The sequence below is a fragment of the Panthera uncia genome, chromosome B1 (assembly GCF_023721935.1).
Source record: "Panthera uncia isolate 11264 chromosome B1, Puncia_PCG_1.0, whole genome shotgun sequence".
NCBI lineage: Eukaryota > Metazoa > Chordata > Mammalia > Carnivora > Felidae > Panthera > Panthera uncia.
In genome coordinates, this window is record NC_064811.1 from 11,145,607 (window position 1) to 11,162,741 (window position 17,135).

General features: G+C 42.5%; 1 protein-coding gene across 1 annotated transcript in view; it reads left to right on the forward strand.

The window, feature by feature from the left end:
• The window catches only part of CC2D2A (coiled-coil and C2 domain containing 2A), a 148,732-nt gene that overhangs the window by 59,954 nt on the left and 71,643 nt on the right, over positions 1–17,135 (forward strand). Inside the window, exons 12-16 of the mRNA XM_049630321.1 lie at positions 4,986–5,195; positions 6,360–6,466; positions 10,838–10,978; positions 14,170–14,326; positions 14,934–15,172. Coding sequence (XP_049486278.1) covers positions 4,986–5,195; positions 6,360–6,466; positions 10,838–10,978; positions 14,170–14,326; positions 14,934–15,172 — 854 coding nt within the window. The remainder of the gene's footprint in view (positions 1–4,985; positions 5,196–6,359; positions 6,467–10,837; positions 10,979–14,169; positions 14,327–14,933; positions 15,173–17,135) is intronic.

Here is a 17,135-nt window from a genome sequence, read left to right on the forward strand (position 1 = left end):
CTTCCACTGTTCCATGTCACAGGGTTGCCTTTAAGAACAAACGTTAAATGTGTATGGTCTATATTTTTAGCCCTCTATCCAAACATACCTTCCATCTGGGAGTTTTGACATGATGCGCGAGCAGAGAAGGAGATGAACGGGCAGAAATGGCTTCATTGACAGGTTATTAATGCATCTTCTCTCTCCTTCCCCCACTCCCCTGAAAGTGACTCAAGGGCAAAGACGGGGTTTTCTTCTTCTCTTAGCCCTAGCACTGAGCAGGAGGCTGGCACACAAGGACACCTCAATCAAAGTACAAATTGAATATTATTAAAATTATTCAGCTGAGCTGAATGTGTCTAGAAGAGACCCCCCTCCTTATTCCTCTCCTCAGCTGTCTCTCCTGCAGAACAGTGGCTTTCCTGGGGTCTGGCTTAACCCTGGCATCCAAGTGATGGAAAACCAAGTCAGTGTGCCAACTGGGAATTGGCAATTCTTGGGGCCATTAATGGAGCCTTGGTGAGTTTATGCCTCAGAGCTCTTAGGCTCGATGCTGACCCAGCAGGACTGACCAAATTCATCCCCCATTAGTATTTGGTAAAATGTAATATTCTACTGTTCCTAATTTAAGACCTCTGTTAAAGACCGTTAAATATAGATTAATACTAGTGGTGCCTGGGTGGCTCAGTCTGTTGAGCGTCTGACCCTGGATTTCGGCTCAGGTCAGGAGCTCACAGTTTGTGAGATTGAGCCCTGTGTCAGGCTGTGCGCTGACAATGTGGAGCCTGCCTGGGATTCTCTCCTCTCTCTCCCCCTCCCCTGCTTGCGTGCACTTGTGTGTGCAAGTTAGGACTCTCTCCTTCTCTCTCTCAAAATAAATAAGTAAATGTAAAAAATAGATTAATAATAAATAAATAAAATAGAGAAATACAAAAAGAGATCCGATATTGTGCAAAGAACAAAATTAAACTTCAAATGAGAAAGAATGCAATCAAATACCTCTTACGAAGGAACTGTTCCAAAACTTCAAAAATAAAAATGCCAAGAGTGCATTGCACACATGGCATAAACAATATAAAATGCAGTTTGCCTAATCCTGATAGCAAAGTAGGGTTCGGGTTGTTGAAAGCATCCCTCCTTCCTCCCTCCTTCCTCCCTCCTTCCTCCCTCCTTCCTCCCTCCTTCCTCCCTTCCTCACTTCCTCCCTCCCTCCCTTCCTCCCTTCCATCTTTGCTTCCTTCCCTCCTACCTTCCCTCTTTTATTTTTAATTTTTCCATCCTTAAGTGAAAGCCCACTATATTCTCAGTTGTCCTAAACTCAGGGAGTACAGAGGTAGCAACATTCAAACAAGGCCTTAGCAAGACCGCCCCTAGCATGGGGTATGGGTAAACAGAAATGTCACGTGTTAGAGATTCTGTGAGGGGTGCCTGGCTGGCTCAGTTGGAGGAGTATGCAACTCTTGACCTCAGGGTTGTGAGTTTGAGCCCCGTGTTGGTCACAGAGTTTACTTAAAAAAAATAAATAAGTAAAAGGTTCTGGGATTTGAAGTTGGCATGACATTCCTGAGGGACATTTGTGTAGGAGCCTCCCCTTTGCAAAACTGCTTACCATTTTGAGGCCTTCACCGTGATTCCAACCTCCTTGTTAATTACCATTTGAGAAGATTAGCACTTTCCCCTCTACTATACTCACCAATGTTTCCCAGAGCATTGGTCACCTACTAGGCTCTAAACTCTGCATTCACCAGCACTCTTTGGTTGCAAATGACAGAAGCTAATGCAAAACTAACTTAAGCAAAGGGAGAACTTGGTGGCCCACATAACTGGGAAGGATCTGGAGATAAATCAGAAAATGAAAGGAGGGGATTTAGGAACCAGGACCTCACGGGCTGAGACCAGGGGCTCCATGATGGCAGTCTCACTCTCCACCTCTCTTTTCTCTGGTTCTCCTTGAATGTTGACTGGTTTCACTCCCTCGTATTGTAGGCAGGCCAGAATTCTCCATGTGTTAGGAGGCATGACCCTTGATAATCTAAGCGTAACAACTCTAAGGGAAAGGATCTTATCTTTTCTCCAAGATTCATATTATCAATACTAAGGACAAACTGGCCAGTTGTAAGTGGGACCTGTGACCCCCACCTCATGCCCAGAAGATGGGGATGAGAAAGCTTTCCAGGGAAGACCAGAACAATGGCTACAGAATCTCCTGCAGGCTCTGGGCTGGATTCAGACTCTGTTCCTATTATTTCTCAGGGCAAATATAGAAACTTGTATATTAATCCCACCAATGATTATTGTTTTTCCATACAACTTCTAAATTTCTTTCTCCATTGGCATTCATCTCCGCACACACTGAGAACATTGGCAGATAATCCATTTGCATCACCCTTGATAGTTTTGGTTTTTGGTTTTCAAATGGAAAGGGAAGAATCAAATCAATTTCAAAATTAAAATACTATGCCCTACAAATATTGTTTATTCTTAGAAGAAATTGTTTCTGCTGTTTTTGGATAGTTCTCAGTATGTGGGAAAAGAAAAATATAGCAAAAAGGAAGACGTGGAACCAGGAGTCTTTCCCCTTCATACGAAGAGAGTTGGGGTCTTTTGAGCAGTTAGCTCAGTGACTACCAGTAGTCTTAGAAGTTTTTTTTTTTTTTATGTGGTTGAGCTGAGCCTAAGGCAGAGACCATCAGCAATCATTTGGACATGGGCTAATGGAGATTTGGGGAAGGACAAATGAAGTACAATGACTTAGGTCACACTTCAAGCCTTTCTACCCACATACCAAGAAGAGTACAAGATGGAACCTGAAAGCCACACCTGAGTGATCTCATAACTCTGGAACCCTTTGGCAAGGGGAAAGACAAAGCAAGAACCAGCAAGAGCAAAGCAATTAGAGATGAATTTTCTATTAGGTCTGTGGAATGATGTTTACTTGTACATGTCTTTGTGAAACAGAATTTTTTTTAATTAATCCCGGTGATCATAAGACACATATTGGCCACATGCAGATTAAAAACTTCTAAGACAAATGCAATTTATAATTGAATACTTTCACCTGAACGAAAGAGAAAAGAATTATGCTTCTATTGGTGCAGTCTAAAATGTAAGGACATTAATAATCAGAACCAGGGCTTTTATAAGGCACAAAATATGAACCCAACAGGCATGGTCTCCCCTCCCTATAAACCCAAATGGAGACTCAACTCAGCATATTCTGGAAGGTACTGAGATATAGTCAATCCATACCTACTTAAGCCTACCATTTGTAAACACATCCTAATTTTATAAGAACATTTTTTTTTATTTTTTTATTTTTTTAATATATGAATTTTATTGTCAAATTGGTTTCCATACAACACCCAGTGCTCATCCCAAAAGGTGCCCTCCTCAATACCCATCACCCACCCTCCCCTCCCTCCCACCCCCCCATCAACCCTCAGTTTGTTCTCAGTTTTTCACAGTCTCTTATGCTTTGGCTCTCTCCCACTCTAACCTCTTTTTTTTTTTTTCTTCCCCTCCCCCATGGGTTTCTGTTAAGTTTCTCAGGATCCACATAAGAGTGAAACCATATGGTATCTGTCTTTCTCTGTATGGCTTATTTTACTTAGCATCACACTCTCCAGTTCCATCCACGTTGCTACAAAAGGCCATATTTCATTCTTTCTCATTGCCACGTAGTATTCCATTGTGTATATAAACCACAATTTCTTTATCCATTCATCAGCTGATGGACATTTAGGCTCTTGCCATAATTTGGCTATTGTTGAGAGTGCTGCTATAAACATTGGGGTACAAGTGCCCCTATGCATCAGTACTCCTGTATCCCTTGGGTAAATTCCTAGCAGTGCTATTGCTGGGTCATAGGGTAGGTCTATTTTTAATTTTCTGAGGAACCTCCACACTGCTTTCCAGAGCGGCTGCACCAATTTGCATTCCCACCAACAGTGCAAGAGGGTTCCCGTTTCTCCACATCCTCTCCAGCATCTATAGTCTCCTGATTTGTTCATTTTGGCCACTCTGACTGGCGTGAGGTGATATCTGAGTGTGGTTTTGATTTGTATTTCCCTGATAAGGAGCGACGTTGAACATCTTTTCATGTGCCTGTTGGCCATCCAGATGTCTTCTTTAGAGAAGTGTCTATTCATGTTTTCTGCGCATTTCTTCACTGGGTTATTTGTTTTTCGGGTGTGGAGTTTGGTGAGCTCTTTATAGATTTTGGATACTAGCCCTTTGTCCAATATGTCATTTGCAAATATCTTTTCCCATTCCGTTGGTTGCCTTTTTGTTTTGTTGGTTGTTTCCTTTGCTGTGCAGAAGCTTTTTATCTTCATAAGGTCCCAGTAATTCACTTTTGCTTTTAATTCCCTTGCCTTTGGGGATGTGTCGAGTAAGAGATTGCTACGGCTGAGGTCAGAGAGGTCTTTTCCTGCTTTCTCCTCTAGGGTTTTGATGGTTTCCTGTCTCACATTCAGGTCCTTTATCCATTTTGAGTTTATTTTTGTGAATGGTGTGAGAAAGTGGTCTAGTTTCAACCTTCTGCATGTTGCTGTCCAGTTCTCCCAGCACCATTTGTTAAAGAGACTGTCTTTTTTCCATTGGATGAAGAACATTTTTTTTAAGTAAACTTCACTCCCAGTTTGGAGCCCAACATGGGGTTTGAACTCATGACCCTGAGATCAAGAGCTTAACCACCCAAGTGGCCCAAAAGGACACTTTTTTTTAAGCAAAAAAAAATCTGTCGATCTTCTCCTCAGAGACAGACTAAATGTTATTTTATAGGAGAAAACTTGTTGTTTTATTAAAATAAATAAGGATACAAAACATGAGTAGTCTACTAATCTGGGGAGGGGTGGGAAATATGAAATTGAATGGCTGAAACGAAACAAACTCATATATTCTTATTTGTGGATCTTGGTGCACCTGTTGTCCCACTGCACATCACAGCATCATTATCCAATAAGTGCTTTAACTGTGGTCCCCCCACACTCTGCTCTCTTTGACAGGCGGTAAAATATGTCCACAGAAGTCAGCACATGATTGGGTCTGGAGACTCCCCGGGAAATTTCCAACTGGACATTGATATTTCAGGGTTAATCTTCACTCATCATCCCTGTTTCAGCCGCGAGCATGTTTTGGCAGCCAAGCTGGCCCAGTTATATGACCAGTACCTGGCAAGACACCAGAGAAACAAGGCAAAATTTCTTACTGACAAGGTACACTCTTCCATTCTTACTGTCGAATTGGTTCTTCTGTGAGCCCAAGCAACAAAGACACTTTCCTGCAACAAACTTTCTTGCACCTCTTTCACATGCTCCCTTGGCCTAGGATGTATGATAGAATGTTCTACCTACAGGCAAAAGGAGGGATTTGGCAATGTACATTTAATGTGTGAAAATTCGGTGGCACACAGTCGGCTTAAAGAGAAAAGTTTGTGCAAACAGTGCAAGTAAGCTGACCTCCCAGGAGCGGGCATTAAATGGAAGATATGTGGCTGTGTCTTGCTTGTGTGACCTCAGATGCTGAGACCGTTCATGGCTTGGGCACCTCCCTGTCCTTAGAGACATTCTCATTTTCACATGTACTTTCCCATAACATGGTACCCAAACACAAGTCAGTTGTTTCAAATGATGCTCGAAGATATGGATCTCTGGCATTGACATGGGCTTTTCTGGCTTAATTTTGACCATGGGCAACTTTCCTCCCATGCCTTGGCTTCAAACCTACTGCCCAAATAAGAGGTAACTCCACCATACCTCCTTTTATGAGTCTATGATTTTATGATCGGTTCACAAAAATATCACTGTATGTCCAGGACCCAGAAAGGTCCGCTTTTAGCCTTGAAAGAAACCTTATTTTTGAGACACACACATAAAAGTGACACTTGTCATGAGCAATTTGATTATCTGGGCTACAGAACAGGGATGGACATACACTGTTCTTTATTATTCCTTTTCTTTTTTAAGAATAGAAGAAATAGGGGCGTCTGGGAGGCTCAGTTGGTTGAACATCTGACTTCGGCTCAGGTCATGATCTCACCGTTAGTGGGTTCAAGCCCCACATCGGGTTCTTTGCTGACAGCTCAGAGCCTGGAGCTTGCTTCGGATTCTGTGTCTCCGTCTCTCTCTACCCCTCTGTTCATGCACTGTCTCTGTCTCTCTCAAATATAAATAAATATTAAAAATTTTTTAAAAAGAATAGAATAAATAGCTCTCTGTCAGAGTTCATTTTGGTGAAAGTGTGGGAACAGCTGGATGCCTGAACACCCATTCACAGACTTGTTGGCATCATTTTGCCCTGGAGAAGTGGGTGGTTTGGGGCATGTAATTTGCAGTAGGCAATAGAGTTTCTAACTCAAAACTTTTATCCATTTTTTTAAGCTCCAAGCTCTAAGAAATGCTGTTCAGACAGGACTTAACCCGGAAAAAACTCATAAGTCTCTTGATACGACCCAAAAAACTATCAATGAGTATAAATCTGAAATTCGGTGAGTATAAGTCTGTCGTTGTAACTTCTACTTTTTCTTCCCTTGTTAGATGCATACTTGTTGAAAGCTTTTTTTTTTTTTTCGTTTTTTCTGAATGCACTGAATACATGAGACATTGAGCCAAATGAAATAATGAGATATATCCGTCATATTAACACCAAATTTGAAATCCAGTAAAAGAACGAGGATGTGGATATTGTGACTCACACACTCCACTGATGTAAATGAACATTGTTACAGCCACCACTTTAGAAAGGAGCCCAACCACACGCTAGCAAAGTGTGGAAAGTGCCCACAAGCTGGGACGCAGAAATTCGGGATTTCATAGCATCATTTACAAAAGTAAGGAACTAAGAATAACCCTATCCCAGAACGAACACGTCTGGTATAGTCTTACACTGAACATCTACACCACAGTTAAACTGACTTAGATCTCTGTGTACCAATATGGATAAAACAACGTTGAATGAAAACATCCAGGTGTTAAGAGGAGACTCGCCGTGTGATATGGCTCATGAACCCTAAAGAATACCCAACACAACTCTCGTCTGTTGTAGGCACACCCGTGTGTGGTACACTCAGACAGAAAAGACACAGGTGCCGGCTGCTTCCTCTAGGGAGGGAGAGAAGGGAATGAAACTCAAGAGGTCTTCACCTGTAACTATGACATTTTGGCCAAAAACAAATGGCCCTGAGTAAATATATCAAAATGTGAACAAGTGTCCCAATTATATGTGACATATATTTTTCTATTTGGGGGCATTTTTCATAATTAAAATTCAAAAATTGAAGCCTGATTATTGCCAAACAAGAAGGAAATACAGAATGTAGAAGGTGACTATCTTCTGGAGTCCCATCCCTCAGGGAAAATCACGATAAACAGATTTCTCCACCTGTACATACACGTGTATATACTCACGCACACATACACAGATGTGTTTATGTGTTTGTATTTTGTTTAAGGAACCATTGCATTTACCATCTCACAACTTGTTTTCTATGCAAAATGCATCTCAGACCTTTTCTTATTGCAGGACATCTAGGTCCGTATCATTATTTAAAGGCTGACATTGTATAGATGCTATGTCCCCTGTTGAGAGGCATTTGTACTGGTCCTATTTTTTATGCTGAAACTGTGCTCTAATTGACATTCCTGTGTGTATATATATTTATGTACCTGTACATTTCCACGGGATAAATTCTTAGAACAGGAATTAATTCTTTTTACAACCGAGCCTTCAGTTAGTTCTTCCAGCAAAGTGGAAATTAGTGACATTGAGATATTGTCATTGTAAATGCATGAAGAGTATATTTTAAAATAAAAATTCTTGGGGCACCTGGGTGGCTCGGTCAGTTAAGCATTCGACTCTTGATTTCAGCTCAGGTCATGATTTCACAGTTAATGAGTTCTGCTTTGTCAGAGCCTACTTGAGATTCTCTCTCTCTCTCTCTCTCTCTCTGCCCCTCCCCTGCTCGCACTCTCTCTCCCTCTCAAAGTAAATAAACTTTAAAAAAATAAAATGAAATGAAAATTCTTATTTATGCTAAAACAAAAAAACCCAGCTGGCAGCCTCTTTGTGAAGATAATTTTTGTTTTCGCATACATTGGGTAAGAAAGGGACAAAAAGCTGTTCTGAACACAGAAGTGGTTTTCTATCGACTTGTATTTATTAATCAGCATTTGGAAGCTGGCAGAACGGTGTGTAAGGTGCACAGACCGTGCCGGGGGCCCGTGGGTGGCAGAGCCAGTGTGGTCTTTCTGCTGCCCGTGGGGATGAACAGCTCTGCGGCTCAGCATTTCTGGCCCCGTGAAAGAGTGGGTTTTAGTCTTTTACTGATGTTTAACTATTGCTGAAACCAGTTCAAAGCAGATGGCCTGTTCCCACATGTCCCCTCAAGCGGGCCCGTGTGCGGCTGCTGACCTGACCAGAGGCCGGGTGAGCCCCCGCCGGGCATCGGCCGAGTCAACAGCCAGCACAGCTCCACAGCGAGCATTTTCCATCATTTTCCATCTTCTTTTCTGTAAATGGCATCACAACCGCGTTGCTGGCCCTCTGAGCTGCAACCAGCTGGACAAGGAAGGAAGCACCTTGTGGGTACAAGACAGGGAGACATTGTATTTCACTCTCCCTACTGGCTCTTAACCCTCAGACCTACTCAGACTTGAACATGTAAAAATTCTGCCACCCTAGAGCCCCATCTGGCTATGGCTTTCTCTCTGTGTTTCCCTTCACAGCCAAACTTGTGGCAAACATGAACCAATCTTTCTGCTCGGCTCCCTCCCATCCCGTTCACTGGAACCCATCCTCATTCACCCACCCACTTTTCCTCTGAGGCGATCTGGCCACGGTCCCTAGGGACCTCCGTCTTGCCAAGCCCCTCCTGCTACCTGGCCTCTTGACAACGAAGGGCCTTGTCACCAGAGGGGACTTTTGTGATGTATTTCTTCCCCTCCCCTCCCTAGGCCACCCTCTCTTGGATGTCCGCACCCCTCTCCTTCTACCTGTCCTTCCCACCATCCTGCCTCTATCATCCTTCTCTGCCCAGCTTCTAAATGTTCTAAGTCCCTCACAGGGTTTTTCTTTTTCTTTTCTTTATTAATCTGCATTTCCTCCTGAGAGGAATCCAGTCCCGTGGTTGGAAAGATCATCCAGAGAGGCCAGTGAACTCCCAGAGTTTCACCTCAGGGCTGACACCCTCATCCACACTCCGGACCCCATCTGCACCAAGTTTCAGAAAAGTGTTACCTGACTCCCCGGGCAAAACTGCCTTTGCCTTTTCCTCCAGAGCCCTGACCACAACTGGTCGTTAAATATTCTTTTGTGATGCTTTGCTTCTGTAGCTCAGATGTCAAATTTTTTTTGCTAAGAGTTCATTTTTAGCATTTCTGAGAAACTATTTTGTCAGGTACTAAAAAAGGAAATAGGAAATATGTCAGAAAGCCTCAACGTGTCCTAGAATTCAGTAAGATAATTTTATACTGCAGTTTTTAAAAAGGAGGCCGGGGAGGTAGCAGCTAAGGGCACAAGAACACAGACCACTTGATAGTGACAGGTAACACTTGGCGGACCACTTACCAGATGTCGGGCACAGTTCTAGCATTAACACTCCTCTCAACAACCCTGTGAAGTAGATTCTGTGAGCACCCCTAGCTTACAGATGAGGCAGGGAGAAGTTAAGTTGTTTGCTAGGCCAGCTCACAGATGAGAGACCCAGGGTCTCAACCTACAGAGTCAGGTTCCAACATCTGTGCCCTTAACCACATGCTTCACTGCTTCCCAAGAAGAATGTTTCTTAGTTCATTGCTTTCTTGTTTCTGTGAGGTCTTCAGAGAATCCCGAATCTTGGCCACCCAACCACTAACTGGCTGTCGTCTTCTGCCATCTTCTTTTTCCGGAGCCAGCAGTTGAATGACTGGGAACCTAGACCTCTGTGCTTCTCTGTACCATCTCCACAGACTGGGTCATCACAAGTGCAACCTTCAGACTCAGGTTTCCTTCTGGAGGTCAGGAGGTGCTAATTCATGGGACCCTGCCTCCGTGGTTTTCTACGGCACTATCTTAGGCGAATCTCACCTTGTATATTGTAGTCATTTATCTATGTATCTGATTCCTGAGCTAAGTTGTAAATTCCTTGAGGACAGAGACACTTCCAGTCTTAGACATTCTGAATCACCTGGAATGACACCTGCTACTTGCTCAAGAAAAGAAAAATTGTCTAGTTAACTAATTGATTAATAGCATAATAGAGTACATTTGGGTTCTGGATTTGACTATCATTCATAGAGAGGGCTTAAAGTAAGGGATTGAATAATTCCCAAGCACTTTAAATAATGGGAATAAAAATGAAAACATTTCCAACTGATGCCTCTTCAAATCAAGCTAAAAATATTTTTAATCTAGTTAGCACTGAAAACTCACCAAGGCAGGCAGCGAGCAACATTAGAACTTGTGATTTGTGTTAACAAAGACAGATTTTAATGTTTGTTGTTAATGGGGACAGTAACATTTTCCTATGTCTACGATAATTTAGTCCATGAGAACTGAGTTTACTGGGCCTCTTATTTTTATAACTTCAAAGGTGGCTGTTTGTTTAAGGGAACATAGTATTATTAATAACAAGTTCAGAAGGTGATTTAGTTTAACTGACTTCAAGTTCACCTAGAGAAAACCAAATCAAATAACCTCTTGAAACAGATTGGCATCCTATGGTCTTCAAATTTCCACTCATATTTTTGGATTTCTAGTACTTAAGAAGTATTATAGGTATCAGATTAAATATCCAGTCGCTACAGCATTATTAATTTCCTTTTTAATTTACACACCTACCTGCATAACTTTTTAACATATATCAACATGTTCAATCTTCTAGGCAAACAAGAAAACTGCGTGACGCTGAACAAGAAAAAGATCGAATGTTGCTTAAAACCATCGTAAAAGTTTGGAAGGAGATGAAATCCCTTCGAGAATTTCAGAGGTTTACAAATACACCCTTGAAACTTGTTTTGAGAAAGTAAGCTTTTTTCAAAGATTGTTTTATTGAGAAAATGTGTAAAACATGGGTACAGTTTGAAAAATAATTACAAATAGGAATGCCTGGGTGGCTCAGTCAGTGGAGTGTCCAACTCTTAATTTCAGCTCAGGTCATGGTCTCACCATCATGGGATCGAGCCCCGCGTTGGACTCTGTGCTGAGCGCTGTGGAGCCTGCTTAAGATTCTCTTTCTCCCTCTCCTTCTGCCCCTCCGCTGCTCACACCCTCATGCTCTCTCTCTTAAAAAAATTTTTTTGAATAAGAAATGACAAGTAAATAACAATATGACCACTCCCCAGGGAAAGAAATAGGACATTACAGGCACCTGAGCAGCCCCTATGTTCTTAACCCCGCCTCCTTCCCCCTTCATCCCAGAAGTTACCATTTTCCAGACTTTTATGATTTCCTTGTTTTTATTTCTAGGTTTTCCATCTACCTGTAATTCCTAAAAATATGTAGTTTAATATCACCTGTATTTGATGTATCCACAACTGAGATTAGGTTGTATGTACTCTTTGTAATGTGTTCTTTAATACTGCATGAGATTCAGCTACTTTATAGCTATAGTTGATTTACTATATGCATTCATTATATGAATACAACAGAACTTGTTCACTTTACTGTTGATGGACATTTGAGTTGATTCCGTTTCTCGTCTATTACAAGACAGCACTTCTATAAGTACTTTATATGTGTCTTTTAAGGTACACGTGCCTAAGCTCTCCTGAAACATACCCAGAAGTGAAATTGTTGAGTCTTAGGAGATGTGCCTCTCTAATACTCACGTGCTGATTACACTTTTCCAGAGTGGTTGTGCCGATTTATACTTTGAGCAGTGTTCCTGTAGGTCCATATCACTCGTGCCATCGAGGTCACCTGGTTTATCGGTCACGAGGTCCGATAGCATGGTTTAATTTCTAACTTCCCATTCATAAATTGTCCACTTTGATTTCCTCTGTCTGTTCAAGGCTTTTGTAGATTTTTGAACTGAACTGTTTGCCTTTGTATCTTTTTCATAATTGGTAGGAGTTTGGCATCTATCTTGGACATGGGCCCTTTGTTGATGTGCATTGCAGATCCCCTCTCCTACTCTGTACTTGTCTCCTTATTCCCTTCTGCTGCTTTTTCATGATAGAAATTCCTCATTTTACACAGATACAATACGTTCATCTTTTCTTTCATGATTGGTGCTTTTTGTATGCTGCTTTAGAAATTGTTCCCCTGAGTCAAGTAGATGTTCTATTATATTGTCTCTATAATCTTTGTAGTTTTATGTTCCTCATTCGTCTTTAGTCCGTTTGGAATAGATCTTTGTATATGGTGCGGAGAAAGTATGCTTTGATATCAGGTATGCTACCTAATCCACTAGACTTTGATACATGATTAAAAGTAGAGTCATCGCAACAAAACCATATTCTGTATATTAATTAAAGAGTGTCTCTGCTGCTGGTTTTGGTCCCTTCCTGACTGTTTGTTGAAAGTAAGTGTTATGCTATACATCGACATGAAAAGTAAAAAATATGGGCAATTATCTGATACTTTACTTTGAAGAGAGTCATGCTTTAGCCAAAGATAGCTGCAAATTGTGATTTTTAGGGTTTCATAAATTTTATAAATTTCATAATTTTCATCAGACTCAGAAACCATCCTACAGTTCCTGGGACAAAGACAAGACCGTGCTTCCTGAGGGCAGGGAGCTGGTCGCCATTGGGTATCTGGTCCCAAACAGAGAAGCTGCCACTTGGTATTTGCTGAGTTAATATTAGCTGATGAAAAACAGATCCAAGTAGTCTGTCCCACAGAAACCACGGATGTCTCCCAGAAATTCCAGAGTTTCAGCTTCCGAATTCCATCTTCCAGGCTGCCCCTCCCACCCAGAAGCAGAACCTATTTACCTAATTGTTTTCTCCTTCTTTCCTTCAGTTTAAGATAAACTAAAATTTGTCAGAAATTTACCCTTAAGGTCCCCTCTAGGTGACGCTTTTTGTGATACCTAACACCCCTTCCTCCTATAAGTAGCTGCCTCCTAAATTTTTTTGGAGTGCCCCTTTTTACACCCTTGATTCACCTAGCCACCTTATGATATGGCATAATTTTTTTTCCTGCAAAAGTCATAGGATTTCAGCTAGTTTATTTATGCCTCTACAGAACAGAGAGCAAGGCAAATGGTTCTCTATATGCCAGAGATAGAACATAATTTATGAGCCAGATTTTCTCCGATGTTTATAAATTTCCAGTGCCATTGTGTTTCCCGAGTGACTTCTTCAGCAGGATCCTAGAGCTTTAAGAACCTGTGCCTTAGGGGACTGCTAATTGCTAACCCACCAGGCCCCACGTGTAAGTAAGCAAGCACGTGTACATAAGCAAACCTGAGTCAGCCTTAGGCACCTGAGTAAGTTTATCTGAAAAGGACAGGATCTTTAGGAGTAGAACCCACAGGCCAGACTGCATTGATCGCTAAGCCTAGGCAATTTGCTGCAACAAGTCCAAAGTGCTGGGCGGGAGTGTTTGGGTGACATGTCTATCACCTCCTTCCGGGACAATCACACTGCTCGGTAACATACCACACTTGTTTAATCCCAGGTTGACTCAGCCACAGCGCCTTTTTGGCAGGGGATCTCACAGAACTAATGTTACACCAAGCACACTATGGGGAACGCTGCTTTGGGCTGGGCAGAGCTCCTGATAAAGTATCAGCAGAATCGTCAAAGAAAAACTCAAATTGTCAATCTAAAATCAGAACAGCAGTTTTGAGGGCTGGGTAGTAACATAATGAAATGGTTTCTCAGAGATTTGAAGCATGAATAAAATAAGTACAATGAAACTCTACCATTACCGGTCGGGAGTCTACAGGCACTGACTGTGTCATATTGCCATCTGGATCACTTAGCTCAGAGTGGCATTGTTGCTTGGCGGCAAATAGATTGGGCCCATATTCCAGCTATTCCACTCACCAAATGTGTGTTCTTGGGCACGTTACTTAATCTCTCCGTGCCTCAGTCTCCTTGTGGGTAAAATGCAAATGATAGTAGTATCGGCCTCGCAGGGTGGTGAGCTAACATGCACAAAGCTTTCAGAGGAGGATCTGCCCCCCATATGGGTATTTGCTGTTATTATTACTCTCTTACTGAATTTCAAGAAATAACCAAGGTCCTGTAAATTATTTTAAAGGGAAAAGGTTGACCAGAAAGCAGACGAAGAAGCATACGAAGCAGAAATTCAAGCCGAAATAAGCGAGTTGTTGGAAGAACACATGGAAGAGCACGAGCAGAAGATGGAAGCATACAGAGCCGCGTACCAGCAGTGGAAAGCCTGGAAGAAAGCCCAGGTTTGTCGAGTCACTTAGCCTTGAGCGGGGCTGACCTTGGGGACCGGAGGCGTCTGGGAGGCCACCACTTGAGGCCCGACGAGGGAAACTGGACAGGAAGACTGGGGTCCCTTCTGGCTCTACCCATTGAATGTAGGGCAGTAATGCTTCTAGGCTTCCCTGGAAAATCATATAACTTTGCACAAATAATCCTGCAACGTTGAAGCCAAGGCAGTAAGTTATAGATCGGGTGAATTGCAATGCCGGCCCACAAGACTTACTTTAATTTCAAGATGCGTTCTTGGCCTTTAGCCCCAATATTAATGATCCCATGAATAGCTAACGTTTTTCAGCTCTTTCTGGGTCCCAGGCACTGTGCTAAGTGCTTTCCAAGCATTACCTCATTTCAGAACCCCTGGGAAGAGTTTCCTATGATTGTCCCCATTTTGGAGATGAGAAAACTGAGGCACAGAGAGGTCAAGAGGTTTAGTAACTTGCCTGAGTGCCCACCACTGCTTGAGGTAGGGCTAGGTTTGCAGCCAAGTCTATCTATCTGGTTCTGAAGACTGTGGTCTTGAGTGAAATTCCAAAATTACTATTTGACATTAGATTGCCTTTTGCCCAACAGAGGGCCAAGAAGAAGAAAAAGAAGCAAGCAGTCGAAGAGCATCCTGAAGAGGAGATGGGGGAGCCGTATCCTGAGGAGGATCCGGTGAAACCGGTCCCGCCGGAGCCCACCGATCGGGCCCTGATGGAGCACCAGGTGAGGGAGAGGGCAGCCCGAAGCAGGAGAAGGCCTGGGGAGCCGCTGCTGGTCCCGGAGCTGAGCCTGGCAGGGAGCGTCACGCCCAACGAGCAGTGTCCCAGGTGAGCAGATGCTCAGTGTGTAAGTGGGGGTGACCTGTGATAGGCGCTCGTGGGTGGGCAGGCATGCGCTACATGTAGGGTATATCTCCTGACTGACACATTTTGATCAGGAGAGCCGTGAACTCTGTAAGCAAGTATCATATAGATTGAACTCTATGAAACTGAAGATGTGTGTCCGTATTTTGGTGATGTCAAATGGTTCCCCTACGTCAGGTATCCCCACTGGTCACTCAGGAGTACACCAAGAGAGGCTGCCTGTAGGAGGCACTCTTCATAGCCACTGCCTTTGTGGCTTTTGATGTAGAGCCTTTATGTGTAACAGCAATGGGTCCTCTGTCCACTGACCTGGCACAGACACGCAGGTCTGTCACTGACCCTCGCTTTCACCTGCCCCAGAGGCCAGCTTCTCTCTTAGAAGGCCCCAGAAAGCCTCCCAGAGGAATTGTGGGTATCCCCTGTAGCCATCTGATGCCTGTTCTCCAGATTTACATAGAAATACATTTCTAGTCATTCATATGATGCCTAAGAGAGAACCAGTCAGAAGCCCCACTTTCTACACGTACATCTATACATACAATAAATTCAGTCACCCTCAGACATAATTAGGATGTGGGGATTCATTAGGATGTCCGTTTAAGACTTCCTGCAGCCTCCTTAGTTTCAAACTTCTGTTAACATACCAATAATGTGTTTTTTTAATTGTGGCTTTTTTCCTCCCAATTTCATAGCATTCAGATACTACATATAAATAAACTATTCCCCAGCAATGAATTTGCTATTTTCAAGCCACAAATTGCATAACATAATTTTATAATAAACATCCAAAATATGTGATTCCATGGGGGTTTTTTATTACATGTTTTTAAGAAAACATGTAATCGTGTTTGGGGGAAATTGGGGCTTGATTTGGCAATCTTTTGTCATAAGTCTCATTTTGACTGAGAATATACACCTCTGTCTTGAATTTCTCTGTTTTCACTGGGATTTGGGACTGTGACCCAAGTTACCCCAAGCCAATGACTATGATTGACCTTCTCTCATCAGGCCTTCACATAAGAGTGGCCATGCAGAAGAAGGTGCCTTAGGTCTGCTCGTAGCAGGAGGTTACTGGAACAAGCCATAAAACAACTCTGAGTAAAGTCTTTGGGTGTCTTGAATACTTCCTGAAATTTGGTATTAAATTCCTTTATAGAAACAACAACAACAACAACAACAACATTGAAGTCATTTGAACAATTCCATATCTGGGATGGGCCTAAATTACAGAGATGTAAAAAGTTAAAACTACCACCATCCAGTTGAATGGATACAGGATTTCTATTTGGGATGCTGAAAATGTTCTGGAGAAGGATCATGCCAATGGTTGCACGTCAGGAATATATTTAATGCCACTGAGCTGATCACTCAAAAATAGTTAAAATGATAAGTGTTATGTTGTGTATGTCTCACTGAAATTTTTTTTTAAGTTTATTTATTTGGGGAGAGAGAGAGAGAGAGCACAAGAGGGTGAGGGGCAGAGAGAAGGAGAGACAGAATCCCAAGCAGACTCCACACCATCAACGCAGAGCCTGATGCGGGGATCGAACCTGCAAACTGCGAGATCACAACCTGAGCCAAGATCCAGAGTCAGAGGCTTAACTGACCACGTCACCCAGGCACCCCTCACTGCAATTTAAAAAAAGACTTTACCACCCAAAAACCCCTGAGTGCATTTCGATTTTATTTTATTTTTCTAAGCTTCCCCTGTTCTTACCAAACTTGAGTAGCTATTGACTTAACCAATAACTGGAGCTGTGGGTGGGCATCTCTACAAATATGCACAGTAAAATTAAAGACTGTTCTTGGAGGTTTTGACTTGTTTTTTAACTTCCTGGCTATAAAGGTGATATGCTTGCCAGGATACCTTTTTTTTTGGAATTCAAAAAGCTTTTTTAAAAAAGGAACAGTTCTTAATTCCCTACAT